Source organism: Camelus dromedarius, chromosome 9, assembly GCF_036321535.1.
Source record: "Camelus dromedarius isolate mCamDro1 chromosome 9, mCamDro1.pat, whole genome shotgun sequence".
NCBI classification, from domain to species: Eukaryota; Metazoa; Chordata; class Mammalia; order Artiodactyla; family Camelidae; genus Camelus; species Camelus dromedarius.
In genome coordinates, this window is record NC_087444.1 from 29,300,355 (window position 1) to 29,321,185 (window position 20,831).

Consider the following 20,831-nt stretch of genomic DNA (forward strand, 5'->3'; position numbering starts at 1 on the left):
CAAATATGCACACCATCCCCTGCCTCCCAATTTCAAGGCATCTGTGGATGCTCTGAAGCCCATCAGTGCAAACTTCCCAGCAGCCATGGAAGCCAGGTTCTCTCCTCCTCTTCTTGAGCATAAATACACAACATGCATCACTTCACACACTGTGGAATGTTATTGTCGGAAGGTCATATTACTGATTCAACCTTTCATTGAATGTCCCTGTTTTGGAACTTGGAAGGTCAAAGGGACAGGGCTAGGAGTAAAATCTACCTCCTTTGTTTTGTACCTCCTCATATAAATTCCCTGCCACACTAGTTCACTGTGGTATTTGCCTCAAAGGTTAACACTGGATTACCAATTGCATTGGTTGTGAAACGTGGTTCACCAGAGAAGCCATGTAAATCTAAGTGCAGGGGACTGAACAAGAGCAGCGAGGCTTAGAGTGAAATAGGAGAATGCCACCAGGCATGAGGAACAGCAGCTAACATTTACTGCACACATATTATATGGAGGCATTGTCCTAAGGGCGTCACATATTTTACCTCCTGATTAGATGAGGCATGGCTGAATACTGTGTTCTTTTTATCAGTGGTTTACGTAGCCAGACACCATGCAAAAAAAAAAAAAAAAAAAAGAAAAAGAGCAGTCTTCCCTTTAAAGTGGTTATAATCATATGCTAAGTTTTTTCATAGCATATCATTATTCAAAGGAAATACAAACTAAACTAATGTTAATAGCTTACATGAGCTGCCAAGTGCTAGTTAAATTGAACCACTCTGCTATTTGATGTTAGCTGCTTGTACTGTGACTTTCAAGAGCAATATTCAAATTGCTGTGATCACAGTGAATTCTCAATACATTAATGGCTTTCATCTATGTATGTGTTGGTTTATGTATACTTTTATAATTGATTCTACTGTTTTATTTTCTTTCTAGTTTAGCATTTCTCTTTTACCCACACTCAACAAATAGCAGCCAAAGCCTCCTATGAGATGGGTTCCATAAGAGCCCCATGTTACAGATAAATGATCATAGATTTTACAGACATTTAAACTGAGGTGAAGAGAGAGCAAAGCATATGCCCAGAGTCATATAGCCAGAGAGTAGCTGGGCCAGGATGTGAATCTAGGGAGGCTGAGTCCAGGTACAAATGATTCATTCATTACACACGAGATAAGTTCTACAGAGAAGACATGGAGTTATATAAGAGTGTACGACAGGGGAACCTACCAAGCCTGGGAATATTAGTCTAATTCTTTAGGTCTCAGTTTCCTCAGCTTTTACATGAGTATAGTATTAGGAAAAGGTCTTTATGAAGATGAAGTGACATAACATGCATGCAGTGCACTTGGCATGGTGCATGTAAAACGAGGAAAGAACAATCATTGCTAACTCTTAAAAAGAACAGATTGGCTCCTGACCTCATGGAATTCACAGTTGAATGATCAAAAGCTAAAGATAGACCCACTGTATTTTATGAAGCAGAGAAATAGCTATTTAATGAAGAAACTGACGTACAGGAGAGACTGTCTCATTGGCAGTGAGTGTCCCAGTCCCTGGAAGGGTTGAAAACTAAATGATGATGTCAAGAATATCATCTCAAATGCCATGGCTCAGACCTGAAGATCACTAAGGTCTAACGTGGGCATCTTCTTTTGCACAGAATCATGCAAACCCAAAGTTACGTAACACCACAGAGTAGCTGACGGCCTCCAGGGTCAAGAAAGTGTGTGAAAAAGAGTATTTCAACCACCTTGACAGTGATGGTCATGCCACCCCAGACCAGCCTGGCAGCCCAGACCACCTTGACAGTGGTGGTCATGCCATCTCATCAGGGCTGGCTGCTCCAGGCCTTTCATTTCATTATCAAAATGGCAGAAAGAGGATCAGCTGTCAAAGGAGCCCTAGTCTTAGAGTCCAGAGGTGGGAAACTTTTTTAATATTTAGTTCACCTCATAATTTGATTCCGTTAAGCAAAAGAAATTAGTCCTGGGCGACTAAGCCCAAATTATTCCTTTACTGCTGTGCCTCTGGCAACAACTGTTCAAGCCTCCCTTGCAATCGATCAAACCCAGGGAGTTATTCAGTGCGCTGCCGCGTGGAATTCCATCTCCAACATGATTGAAAATCTTCAGTCAGAATTATAGAGTGCGTATTAGTATTGGTTTTCTCCTAAATCACACCCTGACTGGAAGCCTGTAGGTGGCTTCTTTTATTTGTTTGTGCAACTGAAAGTCATTGGAGGGGAATGGGGGGTGGTGAAAATGTTTAACAATAAGCAAGCTGGGGCCACTTAGCAGAAGAAAGATCGTATACAGAGGAAAATATATATAATCAAGCACAGTGATTCCTCCCTCTCAACCAAGGCCAACAACATCCCTATCTACTGTTATATCCTAAAATAATGGGTTATTTATCCAATGCTTAGGGTTAATAGAGCAAACAGTACAGTCTTTTCCTTTGGGGCCTCGTGGAGGAGCGAAGAGCAGATCATCTTTTTTAAACGCAGCACTTTCAGAGAGAGAGATGCTGCTGCCTCTGGTTATATTGCTTACCTGGGGACAGAAAATGTGAAGTCGTAGGGAAGGAAAGAAAAGGCGCATTTATTTCTCCCTCCACGTTTTTCTGCTGTGTTATCTGGAAACCACCATCAAAAAGACAGATGAGTGGGATGAGATTTCCAGACGTTCAGCATCATGAATTTGGCGCATATTGATATTTTCAAAGTATATTGAGGCTCCAGTGCACTGAGACTAAGCAGTAGGTTCCAAATCAATCCCAAGGGTGTTTTGGCACTGTCTTTTATAGGATTTTTCTTCCTGTATTTAGTGTCGCAACATCTGCAGGTGAGGAGCAGGGGTAAAGATCACTGGATTGTAGGAAGAGCGAAAAGTGTCTGGTGACTTGAATCTGGGTTCGACTACTGCTTCCTGCCTTCTGACCTCACGGAAAATTACTGACCCCTTCTGAACTTCATCTCTAAGGGGATAATAACAATCTTTATCTCGCAGGGCTCTGGCAAGGCTGAGAAACTCACTTGCCTGTGCTTCTGGGTATGGTAGATTTTTGAGTGTGAGTACCCTTCATTTCTCCCCAGGAAAGCACTTGAGTCGAGGGAGAGCTCTCGTGCCTGATTACCACTGGTTTTTCTCACTGCAAACTACCACAATCTTGTGTGACCGATTTGCCCACAGTTTTTCAGTTTTTCAGTTTTTACATACAAATCTTACTTGATTTGCATGATAATGGTAGGAAGGGTCATATATCTTTTCAGTGATTAAAATACATTTTTATTATGGGGATTTTTTTTTTTTTTTGGAGGTGAGGCAAGGAATAATGACTTTACTTGGAAAGCCAGCAAACCAAGAAGATGGTAGTAGACTAGTGTCCCGAAGAACCATTTTGCCTGAGTGGGAATTCAGGCTTCCGTTATACTGAAAGGGGAGGGAGTCAAGTCAAACATTTCCTGGTTCCGGTCAGCATCTTGGAGAGGATGTGTTAGTTTTTTCCTTCCAGCAGTCATTTACAGGTGGGCCTGGTCAGGATGTTTCCTGTGAGCTAATCAAAGGTATTTTAGCTTAATGCTCACTACCTGGAAAGCAGACAGGATTCCCAGAGATGGCTGTTATGGGGAATTTTTCAATATGTACAAAAGTAGTCAGAATAATATAATCACTGCTTTTATCCATTGCCCTACTCCCCAAGCCACCAACCCACAGCCAATTCTGTCTCCTTGTCAAGTACCTCTACCTTTGGCTTTAGAAGTGTTGTCCAAAAATGCCACCTTCCCAATGTATGAAGTAATGATTTATAAAAAATCACTTATATGCATCAGTTAAGTAGATATTTAAGGGAACCAAGTTGTAAAATATATAGGCTATTTCTCCCCAACTTTTGCATTTTATAATTGAATTTTGAGCCTAACGTGATGGGAAAGTAGGCGCTGTGGGTAGGGGGAGGAGGGATGCACACTTAGTTAATCCAAGGCCAGATTAATAGCTGTATTAATTTTAATCTTATTAATAACAGTATAATATGAATAAAGGGAATGACGAGGTTTCCCCCGACCACTTCACCAGACTGTTGCCAGGAGCGACCAAGATGGTACATGAGAAAGGCATGAGACATTTGTCCTATCATTTATAAATGCTGTTAATAAAATCAAGTAGTAAGACAATCATAATAATACATGCATAGATTATTGCACACTTTTTTTGCATAACCTTCTGTTACGTCAGTGGGTGCCAGACAAATACTGCTCTTTCAACCAGAAGTCAAAACGTTACCTCGAATCCTTTCACGCCGTCCCCCAGGGCTTCAACAATCCCGGAACACTCAAATCCTGGCACCAGGGGAGCCTTAGGAGGATTGTCAATATTCCCTTGTCGCACCATCAAGTCAATGAAGTTTAAACCACTGTGAACAGCAAATGTGGAAAGAGAGAAATTCAAAATGAGATCCGAAAGAAGGTGCCGACCGGCCTGACTTTCCTTTTTTTTTTTTTTTCCAGTCCCATCCCCTCCTTTCCCTCTCTTCATTTCTCTCTCCCTTCTTTTTTATTTTCTGACAAAATGTGCCTAATAGTCACATCACTTAGATAGATGTCACCAATATAACAAAACAATGATCGCACTAGACAAGTAATGTTTTCCTGGCTGTTGAAATAGCAGTGGCAGAGTTCATACTCTGATTTGAAAGAAAGCCCCTCTGTCCCCTCTGAGAGCCTACTTACTCTTAGTTTAAAAATATGTATCGACTAGCCTGGTCATTAACCGTTCTAGCACTTAGTCGAGGGTGAAAAAACATACTAGGAAGCGGTTATAAGAAGACACATGGAAAGCAGCCAGACACAGTGGCTGTCAGCCAATCTATGAGAAAGACAGAGAAAAAAGACCTGACTTAAAAGGTCTCAAAACAGCTGTCACACCTCAGTTATCACATCAGCCTACACCAGCGCTGTGCCCTAAACAGCACCCATAATGCTGACTGTGAGCCAGAAAGAGACTACAGTAGGTCCAGCTGCAGGAGGGTGATGCAGAAAAAGAGAGGTCAAAGGAATGGACCAGTGGGTAGGGAAAGACTGGTGGATTGGTTTTAAAAGTCTTAGTTATCTATGAATGAGCGAAGTTATTAGGTATTTCCTATATATATATTACTTTTGAAGTAAGAAAGTTATCATTAAAATATTTCAAAGTCATTGCCTTGGAAAACTATATACTTGATGCTAGTGATGCTACCAATATGCTGAACTGTTGTTTTTTTTTAAAAGCTACAATTGGGAATTGCATTTAACACCCATTTACTAATCAACTGAGAAAAATATATCCCACTGAACGTGTATTTTTTTCCCACTAGATGTGGTTCTAATATACTTCCTGTTTTCGGAGCTGCTATCTAAGAAAGACTTGAGTTACAGAAACCAAAGTCCTCAGTCTGGCCCAAGGTTCATTAATATCTGGCCATAGTTTCTTTTCCAAGCAAGAGGCTTCAACTGTTTCTTAAGCACAGCTGGCCCATTTCTTCCGTGGCCTGTTTGGAGGCAAGGAAGCATCTAACTCTACCTCCATCCCTTGTTCTCATCAGTCTTATTCATAAAGAATGGATAACAGCAAGGAGGATGACTTCCTTGAAAGGTGGGTTAAGAGTCACCCCCTTCTCAACATTTTTCTGGCCACAAAATGAGGCAAGATTCACGTATCACCCCACTGAAGTGTCTCTAACATATGCCCTTCTGAAGGCAGCTGTGTGCCTCATATTTCTTTGCTTCCAGATTACCTGGCATGCATCATGCCCATAGCGACACAAGAGGTACTCAAGTAACATTCACTGAAAGAAGGAATATCCGTGAATATTCAAAAATACGTGTTACCAGTTTGAGTTCTAATTCCTTTTAAAAAGCAGCCAAGGGATGCTCAGAGTAATGGACACATCTCTGAAATGTATGTGTAGACTTCCCAAAGTCCTACTTTAATGGTTAATGGTTCTTAGGGTAATTTATTAACCAAAATGTTGTCCAATGACATGGCCAGTTTCTTAAGAGCTTCGGGAGGTCTGGGCACAAATCCCAGTTCCACTTTGCCCTGTGTAACTTTGGATCAGTTATTCAACCTCTCTAAGCTTCAGTTTCCTTATCTGTGAAATGGAGATTCTTCTGGTACCCATCTCATAGAGTTGTCAGGAAAATCAATGAGAGTTTAGCACTTAAGCCCAATGCCAGGTACACAGTAAGTATTCAGTAATAACATCTGCCTTTTCTGCAAGAAATCAGGAAGATGAGATACATTTTAGGAATATTCCCACTGAACAAGTGTTAAAAATCATTTCAGAGCTGAAATGGGAGAACTTCAGCTATCTGTGAGCTTCACTTCTGTGAAATAGCCCATTTTCCGACATAACCAGATAAATGAAGCATCACTGTATAACAATAAAAGGAATTTCTACGTCTCATATCAAACACTCTGTCTCATTTCATGCATATTTTAGCTCACCATGTTAGCTTCTGTATGGAAACTTATGATTTCCCAAGACCCTGATGGAGAAATGCAGAAGGAATTACTTGACAGTTCTGTAAATGTGCCAGCCCTCTGGAGAAGCCTTCATCCTAGATGCTTGTTACTGTGCTCAGTAGGGCTGCCTTCAGTCTCCATTCCAGCATGAATTGGGCCCGGTGATTGTAAACAGAGAGCCAGCTACTCTATTCCAGTGAGAAGAGCTAAGGCTGACTGGTAAAAGCCTGTAGAATCCCATTTTCTCAATGAGACATGCCATGATTCCGTCAGGACCATGGACAATACCACCCTTCTTTGGAAGGGAAATGTGAAGAAAGTATATCCCAGGGGATGGGGGACAGTTCAGTGTTGTTTATCTCAACACAGCAAGGAGTTGAACCTTTATGTGCTATACCAGATCTGTTTCATGGTGCCTGCCCACACACCTTCTCCTGCTAGGGATACAGGTAGCATTGACTGAGGGTTCAATTTGTGGCAGGAACTGTGCTAAACCCTTTATTTTTTGTTACTTAAGACTCAATAATACTCCTACGAGGCATGCGCTATCATGCCCATTTTTTAGGTTAGGAAACTTAGATTCAACAAGATGAAGTTACTTGCATAAGGTCACATCTTTAGAAACAGTCAATGTCAGGATTCAAATGCAAGCAAAGTCTAGAACCCGAGCCCTCCCAGATGACACTCTAATACTGCTTTACAGGAACTTCACCCACCCACATCCCTGGGGCCATGTTTATAACTTATCTCTTGGACAGCTGATTGCACCAGTGGTGGGCCCAGTGCTGAAGGAGTGGCCATTCATAGTCTAAGCAAGAATTCATTCAGTATAAAATATATGAGCTGGTCTAAGAACTGAATGTTCTCTCAAAAACTATAAATTGGGAAACATGTATCAAAAGAACAACTCAGTATCAGAAAGGATGTCGAAAGGTAGAACTGAGCTAGATCACAGAGCCCACCCAACAGCCTGCACAGGGTGAGGTGTACAGACCTCAGTGCTGAATTTCTGAGGAGGGGACGGTCCAGTCTCTACAGGTGGTGAGGCCCAGCCCCACGTGCCCCTGCCCACTGATATCCAAGAGTTCCTTTGTTTCTTCACATGCATCTTTATAATAGAGCTCTTTGTTTGGGTTACATGTGTGGGCTCTGTCTCATGGAACCAAAATAAAAATTAAAACAAATACCATAATCAATATCCCTAAATCACCCACTGGACAGACGCTACTGACCTCATTTTTTTTCTTCAAACAAAACCAGTAGAATGTTGTTTAGAGATAATAAGTTCTTTGCCCCAGGCCACAAAGACAGTGAATGGTGAGCCCATGGCCTTCAACTTGGGTGTGTCACACACTTTTATTTTTCGACTGCCACAGGAAAATACAGGGGCATCTCAAGCCATGCATTGTCATAATTATAGTTTCCAGTATTCACTACGATAATTTGATTTTCACCTGGAAATTTGTGGGAGGTGGCAATGACTGTGCCTGATGGCTCAGGCCCACATCAGGGGTAATCTCAGACATCTCTCTTACCTAATTTTTATATGGCTCTTAACCTTTGAGAACATTGCAAAAATAATAATAATAATGCTGCAAAATCCTTGACGTAATGGTCTGCTAAGTAACCCTATATTTCTCAAAGTCTGGTATAATTATAACAAATAAGGCTGGTTTTTATTTTCTCCTATACTAAATTATTAATCAAAGCCTAGCCTTAAAGGCTTACTACTGAGAGTTAGCATCCTGAAGGAATGAAGGCAGAAGTTTGAGAAAGAGACCTGAAAAACTCACAACACAGAATGAGGGAGGTGACAGAAGATACAGGGAAATTTGAAGACAGTCTCTTTAAAAAATCTCTTTCATTTGCATAGCATAGTGCAGTTTTTAACGTGCTTTTATACAAATCTCATTGAACCTTATAACAACCCCAGAAAGGCAAGGGGTGCAGCTATTATTATTATTCCCATTAAATAGACGTGAACACTGGGACTCAGATAAGAAAACTGACTTGTCAAAGACAACACAATTATTAACATGGCAGAGCTGAGTCTTGAATCAGGGTCTTCAAACTCCTTGATTGTTGCATAGCCTATGACACCATGAAAGCTGAGTAAACGTAAATACAAAGTTACTAAGATCAATAATTTCAAGATTCAGAGGTAAGAAGACTGGTGGATACATCTGTAGGGTGCACGGATTCCAGTTCCTGCACTGCTATCAGTGAGCTGTGGGACTTGGACTGGGTCTTTGAAACTCACTCCTCCCATCAGCCTCTGCTCCAGATCTCATGCTTTGTTAGTTTTGATGGTCCGTTATCCTGTGGGCAGTGCTTAAAATATTATCAAAATCAAAGCTGAGGTAGAGAGGAAGAGATGCTTGGTGGTCTTTGTCAAAGACACTGACTTGGGATGATCAGATTCTATCTCGAAGATGAAGGAAGGCAAGCTAGCCTTGGCTTCTATACTTTATTTTCTATTACCTATAAAGTGATGGATGTCAACCCTGTGAAGTCTCATGAGAGGTGTTTAGCTGTCTTCATTTTATGTTCTAATAGACTCAACAATGTTGCCCCCTTGATGATGATGCTACAGGTTAGGTATTAAGGTATGGAGCATTTTAATCTCCATTTTGTGAAAGAGGAAGGTTAAACCTAGAGAAGATAAAGTACCTTGTCCAAGGTCGCATTTTAGGTACCAGAACTGGAGTACAAGCCCTTTTCATGTGACTTTAAAGCCTGAGTTTTTGATCATTAGGCTGTCATTCTATGATCTATAAATCATGGTAGGCTGCTGTGTACTCTTTTCCCCAAAGCTCTGGTTTTGGATCTTTTAATTTCCCTTGGATATGCCAATAATATCAAAGAAGTCAAATTACTTCTAAAAGGACACTACTAAGTGGATGACAGAAGAATCAGCCCAGCTATAGTTTATTAATTTTCCAATTTGAGATAAAATTGGCCCAGAGAAGGAGTTTAGCAAAGAGACAAGTGGATATGGAGAAAGTCCCCTTTTATTTTCCAGGTGGAAGGAGGGCAAGGGTTGCTCATGGGAAAGGATTTTCACTCTCTTGTCATCTTTTTCCTCCCTCTGGTCATCAGTATCCTCGGCATTGACTATAGGAATCCAAACACTCAGACTATTACACAAAGAATACTATGATGAAAACCCTCCTTTTCCAGAAGACTCCTTGATTCATGCAGTTCAGTAGAACCCCGTCATCTGTTTTGGTCTCACACTCAGTAGGAATCCCAATTCTTGCCTCATCATTGGTTCAATTAAGAGATACGTGGCTAAAGAAATAACCTTCAGAAACCTACTGTTTTATTTACTGAAGGGATATTGTTGAGCATATTATTTGTTACAATACACATTCACTAATTTATAAGAACAGGAAAAAATTTTAAATTGAAGTATAGTTGATTTATAATGTGTTAGTTTCAGGTATACAGCAAAGTGATTCAGAAATATATATATACACACATACATATACATATATATATTCTTTTCCATTATAGGTTATTACAAGACATTGAATATAGTTTCCCGTCCTATACAGTAGGTCCTTGTTTTTTATCTCTTTTATATATAGTAGTATGTATCTGTTAATCCCAAACTTCTAATTTATCCCTCCTGCCCTCTTTCCCCCTTTGGTAACCATAAGTTGTTTTCTATAAAACAGGAAAAAGTTTCTCAAATCTCAGCACAAATATTGGTTGTATGGATCTTACAGATCCCATACAGTATGCAATATAGAAACTGATTATATTTCTTTCTTTGCATTGGCTATTAGGAAGCTCTGAGCCAAATTTGTACCACCCTCCCCCCAGACTGCAGGGCTTTATAGCATTCATTCTCTATGTATCCTAACACTCAACATCATCTTAACCTTCTCAATGCTTTGGAGTTTCCCTTTAAAAAAATCTTAAACTCTGTTTAAACTTAAACTTATTGTGCATCAGAATTTCCAGGAGTACCTGTTAAAACACAGATTGCTGGGCCTCATCCCTGAGTTCCTGACTAAGTAGGTTTGTAGGGGAGGTCCAAGAATTTGCATTTCTGACAAGTTTCCAGGCACTGCTGCTGCTGATCTGGGGAGCACACTTAGAGAATCACTGCTGCATCATTTCTTTTTAAGTGAGTTCAAGTTGTTTTCAGAATGAGACCAGGTAAAAATTAATAGGTGATGATTAAATAGATAAGAAAATGAAAAGCTCCCTCATTGTCTTCCAGGGCAGTTGAATTTTTTGATCCTAGTCCAGAGCATTATATTTACTCTTGTTAAATGTGGTCTTATTAGATTAGGTTCATCATTCCAATTTGTCTGGCTCTTCCTTGGATCCTAATTCTTTTAACCCCAAAATTGGCTCTTCCTCTTGGATTTCTGTCCTCTGAAAATTCAGTTACCACACCATTGACTTTTATGTCCAAATTGCTGATAATACTGGACAGGCTGTCATATTCCTGGTTACTAAGATCACAAAAGATGTCATGGAGGGAATTCAAGACATAGGACTAGTGAATATGTTTTCCATTTCTTTATATCATGAGCTCTTATGATTCTCTGAAATATCTCCAAGATACTTTGAATTTGTGTGTAATAAGTACTCAAGACTATGAGCCTCACTCTTTGTGGGCAACAGTAGTCAGTGCCTTCCCCTGATAGCAGTAATTGCTGACCACAGCATGCAGACTGACTGAGCCTCCAGTCCAGTCATTTTGTGGATGCATGTCAGGATCATCGTGATGTTTTACATATACATATATATTTTTTCTAAATATGCACATCCTGGCCCCAGCTTTGTGAGTCTTTTTCACCCTGACACATATTCTCATGTGCCATTAGCACTGAGGAAAACTGCTCTAGTAGCCCCAAATCATCTGTTCCCACCAAGAAGACTGTCCAAGAAGAGATGGACCCTTTCTGAGACGGGTTCTCATGTAGGGCTTTGTGATGGTTGGAGTGGCCCCCAAGAAGCTAGCAGATGTCTGGACACCTCCATTCTCATTTCTCAGGTGATGGGGCATGGGGAGAAAAGGAATTATTTGTGGCTAGTAATTGTAACAGATAACATTTATGGTGTGCATACTAGGCATCAAGTATGGTGTTGTGTTTTTTAAGTGTGATCTTTAATTTTTACAACAACCAAACCAATGCTAAGAGATAAATGGCATTACCCGCATTTTACAGAGAACAAAATCGAGACACATGGAGGTTTACAAAGTCAAGGGGTGAAGGCAAATGATGTCTACAGAGGCTACTGTACTTTGCTTTCCTTTTGAGAGACCATCGCTTAATTTTCCCAGTTACAAAGTGGGGACTTCCCGACTCATCTGTCACATTATATACCAAGCAGGCACCTAGTATTGGATATCCAAAGTTAACAGGGGGCTCAGCTTCTCATGGGGAAACAGAATCATAAAAGCTGATCACAGTATGGTGTAATGAGTGGTTTTACAGAAGTGTAGGCAGAGGGCTCACACAGTCACCAGGAGATGTGCTAACAGACCAGATAACCATGAAGTCAAAACATTGACCCCCTGCCCCCCGAAAGGTTTTCCCAAAGAATTGTTCTAGGGGGTCTTTGCAATATTTTTAAATCGTGAGCTTTCACTTTCTGACTCCTCCTCAAGTGGGATGCTGCTTCTCCTTGAAACTTAGTTTTTTCATCTCAAAAGTGGGTCAGTAATACCCTCACCCTCTCAGGTATTGTTGTGGATTGCATGTGACAGTACACATAAAATAGAGTGTCTCGCACACCAGAAGTACTCAGTAGGTGTGAGCTACTGTCATCATCACTGCCATCATCACCACCATCATCATCACACAAAGAAGGTGTCCCATGTCAGGCTCCCTGGGAAGCAGCCCCAGAGTCTGAGATTTGCGTGCCAGAGGGTTGATAAGGGAGTATTCCAGGGAATAGCGCCTGTGTGGGTGTGAGAGAAGCTGGACCGGGTAGAGGGAGAAGTTGAACACTGATGTGATAGTAAGACGACTCAATTTATCCATGGAACATTCAAGAGCTAGGACAGCCCCTTGAGTCACTGTGAATCAAAGCAAGGGGACTGAATCTTTTTAGCCTTGCATCAACTGGTCATTGGATGAGAGCTGCCTCCAGGGAGGGCTTCCAGTCTGGGGCAAGGATGCTCCCTTCAGCTGAGGGAAATCCCTCAGGAGGGATGCAGCTATGAGCCCTCAGCAGCCATCCCTCCTGGTTGCTGGGGGAATGAGCGCCTGGGGGTTGGGGTGGACCCCAGTGTCCACTACATGAGGGGTGTTGTAATCTTCCTTTTTAGGTTTTTTTTTTCCCCTCGTGGGTACAGAGCAGTTGTCACTGATGGTATTTACAGAGGTGTCGTTTGCATGGTAGTCCCTGAGGAGGAAAGGTCTAGGGGTTCTTATAACCAATGCTGAGAAGGCAGAAAAGAGAATGAGGTCTTTAAATTTGGACCTGAAAGATTGAGAGGAAAGGGAAATGGAAGATTTGAAGAGATCAAAGCATCAAGGACCAGATGAACTGTCAAAACACAGGCAAGAGTTGATCTTAAATGCTCTCAATACAAAAAAGAAACGGTAACTATGTGATGGGATGGAGGTGGCAGCTAATACTTTGGTGGTAATCATTTTGCAATTTATAAATGTATCAAATCAACACTTTGTACACTTTAAGCTGACACAGTGTTATGTGTTGGCTCTATCAGTCATGCTGGAGAAAAGAACAGAAGAGTCTCTTACAGGATTTTATAGACAGGTTTCAGCTGTGAGAAATATACATGCAGGGATGGTAAATTGCATGGGGAAATCCACAAAAAAGAGTAGCTCAGGGCCTTCTATGTCTGAGGGGAGTCAGAGATCACCGGATGCTGGAGGAAACTGGACGTCAGGGGGAACATTGTCACATTTCAGATGGGAAGTCTGGAATCCCCTGCCTGGGTGAGCATCAGGACTCAGGATCCGCGGCAGCCTCTGCTGGCTCTAGTAAGAGCGAAAGGCTCCTAATGTGAGGCTTCGAGCAGAAGCAGCGCCCAAAGCTGTGCCCTTTTGCCTTCATTCTGCTCTTGCTGCTGCTGTGTTTATTAAACCATTTAACTCCATATCCAAGTGGGGCCAAAGAAGCGCATGTTTGAGTCTTTCCCTCATTTTCCCAGAACTGAAGTTCTTGTTTTTTGTTTCTTCATCACAGCTGTTAGCTTGAAAATGTCTAGGACAATAGGCATTGATCTCAGAAAGTCTTGCTCCCAATTCTTTTTTTTTTTCCTTTTTTTTTTTTTCTTCTTGGCTTTAAGTACTTGGTTTGTTACCTCAAGACTATGAAAATAGACTAATACAGATCTGCTATGGAAGGAGAAAGCACTCTTCGTCTAAAACAAGGATACCTTTTATGCGCAACTCAAGTGGCATCTCCCCTTTGAGAACAGCCAGAATGGTCCTGGATGAACCTCAGGAGACAGAAGCCACCTGTGCTCTGTCAGAGGTTGGAAAGACTGTGTCATGACAGATGAAGAGAAGAAACTAGTAGTTACCAGTGGGGAGAGGATCGGGGGAGAGGCAGGAAGGGGTGGGAAGTTGAGAGGTACAAACTACTATGTATAAAATAATTAAGCTGCAAGGATGGATTGTACAGAACAGGGAATATAGCCAACAGTTTATAATACCTATACATGGAGTATAACTTTTTAAAATTGTGAGTCACTGTGTTGTACACCTGAAACTTACATAATATTGTACATTGACTATACTTCAATTTAAAACAAAAAGAATGCAAATACGGCAAAAAAAAATTATAGGAAAGAGGAGATAAACCCTGAATGAATTATTTTGCTTCTGCTAAGATCTTCATCAGCCAGCATGCACGCTACTCTTCAAGTCCTTCAGCCAAGAATAAATAACTAAAAACTGATGTTAGAACTGATTAAATAATTTGAAATGATATGTAAGCAAAAGAGACAGGAGAGAAATTTTCAACTCAAAACTTTTCATCTCCACCATATTTTCTAACAGACTGTCATGTCTGATGCTAAAACATAGCATGGGATAGTGTTGAGACTGAATTCTTTAAAAAAATTGTTTCTTAATTTAAAAAGACTTTATTGAAGTATAGTTGATTTACAATGTTCATTTCAGGTGTACAGCAAAGTGATTCAGTTATACATATATATTCTTTTTCAGATTCTTTTCCACTATAGGTTATTACAAGCTATTGAATAGAATTCCTTGTGTTTTACAGTAGGTCCTTGTCGTTTATCTTTTTTGTATATAGTAGTGCTTATATGTTAATCCCAAACTCCCAGTTTATCCCTCCCCACCACCCATATCCCCTTTGATAACCATAGTTTGTTTTCTGTGCCTGTGACTATTTTTAAGTTGTAAATAAGTTCTTTTGGATCCTTGTTTTAAAAGATTCCACATGTAAGCACTATCATATGATATTTGTCTTTCTCTGTCTGACTTACTTCACTTAATGTGATCATCTTTATGTCCATCCATGTTGCTTCAGGAGCCTGTAGTCTAAAGGAAACTTCCTGGTTTAAAATATGACTTCCCCACTTAAAACAAACCAACCCCCCAAAAAAACCCAAAAAAGCTTTCTGGTTACAAGTACACTGTTTTCCTTCTGTTCCCAGAGAAAATAAAATATAAATAAGATTTAAACAAATAAAAAGAGTGCATACAGGATGCTCTGATTCCCTTCTTCCCGTTAGTGGCTGCGGCTCCTGACCCCCGTCCCCTCCATGTCTGGCTCCGCGTGATCCTGCTCACCTTATCTAATCATTCTTTTCAGACGTGAAACATCAAGTTCTCAGACACGTCTGATGTTTTTCGTTATCTACCACTTTACTTTCTAAGTAAATAATGCTGTTGTTGCCCGTCTAGATCGTTTATCCATCACCTGTGGACAGAGGATGAGGGCAACACAGCCTGAGCTATCCTTGTCCAAGTGTGTTGTGCCTCTGAGAAAAGAAATATACTCAGATCCTGTGTCCAAATAAGGATTCAGAACACACCTCAGTAGTAGTTCAAATGGAACAAAATGGCCAAGGAGATATACTGAGAATCTACATCTCAGGAGCCATTTTCAACAGAAACAGAAAGCACGATACGAATGGGTCCAAACCAAGCTGCACTTGATGCCAGGACTAACCCCTTGATTTCTGGACCTGGGGTTATTTATTTATTCTCAGCTACTCCTGGGGACACAGCAGGTATTTATTCCTAAGAAGGTTCCGGAAAAGGTTAAAATCTCCGTGTTAGATGTTCACGGAGTCATTGACTTCCAACAGGTGCCCGGCGCTAATTGGTTATGTAGAACATTCAATCTCATTTAATTTAAATTCAACAGACCCTCCATGGTTTGGAGCTCGGGGCACTAAGGTTACAACAGTGACAGTGACATCTCTGCTTCCCAAGAGTTCAGAGAGCAACAAAATAAATGGCTTCACAATAGGACAAGTCCCCAACAGGAGGTGGGACCAGGGTCACAGCTAGCACAGGGAGGGCAGTTGTTAACTGACTTTGCAAGTCATGGAAGCTTCCACAGGAAAGTGTCACTTAGGAAAGGCTGTGCCCTCTGCTCCCCTTCTCTCTACCTCTCCAGCCTCATTGTTATCCGATAGGGCCAAGTGGTTCCTACTTGACTTCTCACTGGAGCCCCCGTCAGGCAGGGTTCCATAAATAGTCCATTTCAGCTATAACATGACAGTTACCTCCTAAGTTATTGCTGTTGATAAAAACAATGTTTAGTAAAACAGTTGTTTCAGTAGGGAATGTGGGATGAAGACCAGACCAGCATTGTCCAGTAGAACATTCTGCAGGGATGGAAATGGCCTATATCTGTGCTGTCCAATGAGACAGCCACCATGTGTGGTTACTGGACCCTTGAAACATGGCTAGGATGGTTAAGGAACTGAACTTTTAATTTTAGTTCATTACTATTGAAATTTAGTTAGCCTAAGAAGGAAGCAGTAGCAGAATCACTACCTTTCTGTCTTCCCCATAGACTGTGAACAACTCCAAGGCGGAGAGTTTGTCTGAAAATCCATCTTTTAGTGTTCATTAGCACAGGGCATATTCTAGCCTCACCAACGATTCCTCCACTGAAGCTGTAAGTAGGAAGATACCTACGGGTGATTCAACCTCCTTCCTTCCGTCTTCCTGCTCAGGGGAATTACTGGTTTGCAGCCTTGTGTAGTAAGGGGGGAAATGAGAAGATCAAAGACCTGCTTGATTGATGTGCTTTGGGAAGAGCAAATATTTATTCTGGAAGATAAAAGAATTGGTGTGGAAAGGTGAGCAAAGAGAGATGCAAAAGACAGGAGATCGCAAGGGCCGGGTTGGAGTCTGGGAGAGTTTGAAGAGCTCAGGGAGAGTGTCTGGAGGGAGCAGGAGGCACTGAGGGCATGTAAATGGAAAGAGGGATTTTTTTGAGAAGTTTTTCTCCATAGCACAGGTGTATCCAGCTTTGGTGTTTTCTAAAGGACTCAAGAGAATTTGACAGTGCTTCTCAATTATGTTGGAAATCGGGCTTCTCTTCAAGAGCAAAAGGGCCCAGCTAAATCCAGGATAGGAAAGGGGCAAAAAAAAAAAAAAAAAAAAAGAATAGGAAAAGGAAAGAAAAATGTTAAAAGAGCAAAATGAAAAAATCTCCCACAAGTGCTGCTGGATGAGGGCAGAAATGTGGACTCCCAAGTAGGTGGGAGGGCGCAAATTGCCTTTGCTATTTACTTCCTACGAAGTAGCAGTCCCAGAGGCATGGACTGTCTCCTCTGTGGTCAGACAGAAAGGTTCCACAGGATCTGAAAGCAGGTAGATAAACCTGAAAGGACTGTTTAGGGAGGGTAGGTGTGGTTTTAGCTGCATTATGCATCCCCAGTTTGGGCTGCAAAACACTGAGTCAGAGTTCATTACAAGGTCCCCAGTCGGAACAGTTTTAGTGAGTTTAGCTGGAGGATTAAAAGAATCCAATTATGGAATCATTGAGACCAATCATAGGAACGGTGGGTTTAATAGCTCCCCATTAGCTGATTGAACTAGGTGTTGCATAGATAAATAAAATGCAGTTCTTTCTGATCTTAGGCCAGAATTTTTTTTTTCTTAAAGAAAGTCTGTAACTTGAGAGATAGTCTATTTAAAGAAGCAAGTGTGTCTGAATAGGGAGGAAGGGGAGGGGCTCTGTAGAGTGCAGTTTGAAAGCCTCATCAGAGTTTACTATAGAATTTAGATTCTGAGCCAGTGAGGCTGCCTCACTCTGTATCTATTTGCAGGAAGGGCAGATAAGCCTTCTAGGGAAAAGAGGAATAGTCACCCTAGGAAAAGGGAGTCGGAGGACACAAGCCTGGATGAAGAAGCCTGTGGCACTAGAAGACAGATTGCCTCTGAATGTGGTCGGTGCTGCTCCTCAGATTGCCCTTCAACTTCAGGGGCTTGTGTCTAGGATGGAACTGGAAAGAGTGGATGCAACATGCATGGAGTTAAGGCCTTGGAGAGAGGTAAACTGTGACTCAAATCCCAGTTCTCTTTGTCGTATTAGTTGTGTAATTTTAGTTCCCTTACCTCCTTGATCTCATTCCTTCATCTGGAAAATGTTTGGTATCATAGGAATTTCTGTAGAACACTTAGCACGGTGCCCGTGGCACACAAAAAGCACTCAATAAAGGTCATTATGGTAATACTGATGATAAATAATGAATGACCAAAGGGTCATTATTATTAGCTCCAAACAACAGGAACATTAATACATAAGGTGGCGGCATATGCTATTTCTAACCTGTCTTGAGTGGAAAGGGGACTACGGCCTAAGCAGAGGGCCAGGCTCCTTCAATTGAGATGCAGAGAAAGATGAGGAAACATGCTGCATGGATTCAGTGTATGTTAGGACCAGGACAGGGCAACAGAAGAGGGCCAGAATCAATGGGGGAACCAGAGCTGTGTTTCTGAGGACCCAGACAACACCCCCTAAGAAACCCTTGCAGCTATCTGGGAGGTGTTGAAGGTGGGGGTCCTGATACATATGACAGAGGAGAGGAACAGAGTCATGGACATACTATTTGTTTTAAAAGGTTATTCTTTTTTCACCCCCAGTAGTTTTAAATATTTACTCATTTATTTTCCAGTTTTATGGAGCTATAATTGACATTGAATTAGTTTAAGGTGTGCAACATAATAATTTGATGTATGTATTTATTGCACCATGATTACTGCAATATGTTGCTTAGTTAAATATTGTAACATCCAAGCTGGTGGGGCCTGGGGTCCCTAGGTGTACAAGCATTGCAGGAACACTCGAGTAAGTGCTCTTGGAATAACTGTCATCAGAAGCAGCATGCTGGCTTCTCTCCAAGAGCCCTGGCCTCCAGCACCCGATGAAGCCAGATGTCAATAAGGAGGAAATTACAGAGCATCTTGGGAAGTCAGAGACCCACATTTCTCAGCCTTAGGAAAGTAGTTATTAGTGCAAAAAGTGAACTTCTGGTTTCAGGAGAACAGAATGTGTTAGGTACAATTCTCCAAAATCATAGCTCCTTTGGTGCTCTTTCAAGTCCTCCTCTAAGACCTGCATGCTGGAGAGAGGTGGTGCTCTGGTCAGAGACAGCTGAGGTGACAGAGGGAGCCTGAAGGCACACTGGCTTGGATGGGCCACTGTTTGTGTGAGGAAGGTCCTATTTACAAGGGACATGGCCACTTCTGCACACATGCACACCTAACATTTGGGGGAAAGTCGGTAACATACTCACTCATTCCCCCAAACATTTATTGGCTGCCTACTGTTAACCAAGCACCAGGCTGGGTGTTCACCAGTTAAATGATAATAGAAGTTCTGGAATATCCAAGATGACCAGAGATTTAAAAGCTGATGGGCCTCAAAGTTGAAAATATTGTGTATGTTATTTATTAATGATTCAATAACTTTGTGCTAAGAAATGTAAGGTCCCCAGAGAGGGAATGGAGCTGCCTTCTCCAGTCCCCTCTCTGAGTTGTCACTTTTTCTGGGTGAAGAGTCTCCTAACCCCCATGCTGGCTGCAATCTTGATCCATCCACTGTGCTTCTTACCTGTGAGTTGTCTGATAACTGCCCTCCGTTTCATTGAGAGTATCTACCCTGCCCCCCCCCCCCGCCCACATACACATATACACACACCACACACACATACTTCATGAGTTCCTGATGGAGCCGTCAATCATGATGCTCCATTCTTCTGGCTCAGGGTAGGAGGGCATGAGGCACCAATGTGGCCCAATCACAGCACCTCATCCCCTTGGACCAGACAGAGAGAGAGAGAGAGAGATTGATTCATGAAGGGCCAATCAGATTCCTTCCCTGATACATGAAAATTGGGAGAAGAAAGTTCTCTTTGCACTGGGATTTGCTCAACTTACAGAAGGCAGCTGAAGCGAAAGGCCACCATCTTGCCAGGTCTCAAGAAAGCAGCTCATTGCGGTAGGAGCACCTGGGAAGCAAACCCACGAGGAGAGAAAAGATAAAAGATGGAAGGAGAAGGAAAGGGGAAAGCCTAGAAGTCCAGGGATAAGTTCATTGTGATGGTCAGCATGGCTGAAATAAAGGAAAGAGAAGTCAGAGCAGAAGTGACCAGTCTTCCTCTTGAAGATCGTTAAGCTTGGCCTAGCTTCTGGAACATAGTTGGAGCACAGTACATTTTGGTTCCATTTCCTCCCTTGTCCTTCAGGAATTCATCAGGATGTTCTTCTTATGTCATACCATGGTGGCATGTCCAGTTTGGGCTACTTTTTGTTTTTAATATTTTATTTTAATTTTTTTATTTAAGTAGAGTCAGTTTACAATGTATTAATTTCTGGTGCACAGCACAGTGGTTCAGTTTATATATATATATATATATTCCTTTTCATATTCTTTTTCATTATACACTATTACAGGATACTGAATATAGTTCTCTGTGCTATACAGCAGGACACTGTTGTCTATCTATTTTATATGAAGTAGTTAGTATCTGCAAATCCTGTCTGGGTTATATGTGATGTTAGGGCCTTGTATCCTTTGGGGGAGACATGTGGATTCTGAATCCAGACTCCATTCAGAAAACTTTATGAAGTATGGAAGGACTTTCTTGTTTTTGGGTTTTTTTTTTTTTAAATATAGTTGATTTACAATGTTGTATTAGTTTCAGGTATAGTGATTCAAATTAGTAAAATTTCAATTATATATGTGTATATTCCTTTTCAGATTCTTTTCCATTATAGGTTTTATATGTTCTTGAATATAGTTTCCTGTGCTATACAGTAAGACCTTGTTGTATAATAGTTTGTATCTGCTAATCCCAAACTCCTAATTTATCCCTCCCCCACCCTTTCCCCTTTGGTAACC

The 20,831-nt window shown here is 41.4% G+C and overlaps 1 protein-coding gene and 1 non-coding gene across 2 annotated transcripts in view; one reads left to right on the top strand and one right to left on the bottom strand.

The window, feature by feature from the left end:
* VAT1L (vesicle amine transport 1 like) overlaps positions 1 to 20,831 on the bottom strand; it is a 124,309-nt gene that overhangs the window by 95,030 nt on the left and 8,448 nt on the right. The window contains exon 2 of the mRNA XM_010983371.3: positions 4,275 to 4,404. Within this exon, the coding sequence (XP_010981673.1) occupies positions 4,275 to 4,404 (130 nt within the window). The remainder of the gene's footprint in view (positions 1 to 4,274; positions 4,405 to 20,831) is intronic.
* Positions 547 to 708, top strand: LOC116155005 (small nucleolar RNA SNORA15). The gene has a single exon (XR_004139040.2). It is a non-coding gene; the product is annotated as a small nucleolar RNA SNORA15 (small nucleolar RNA).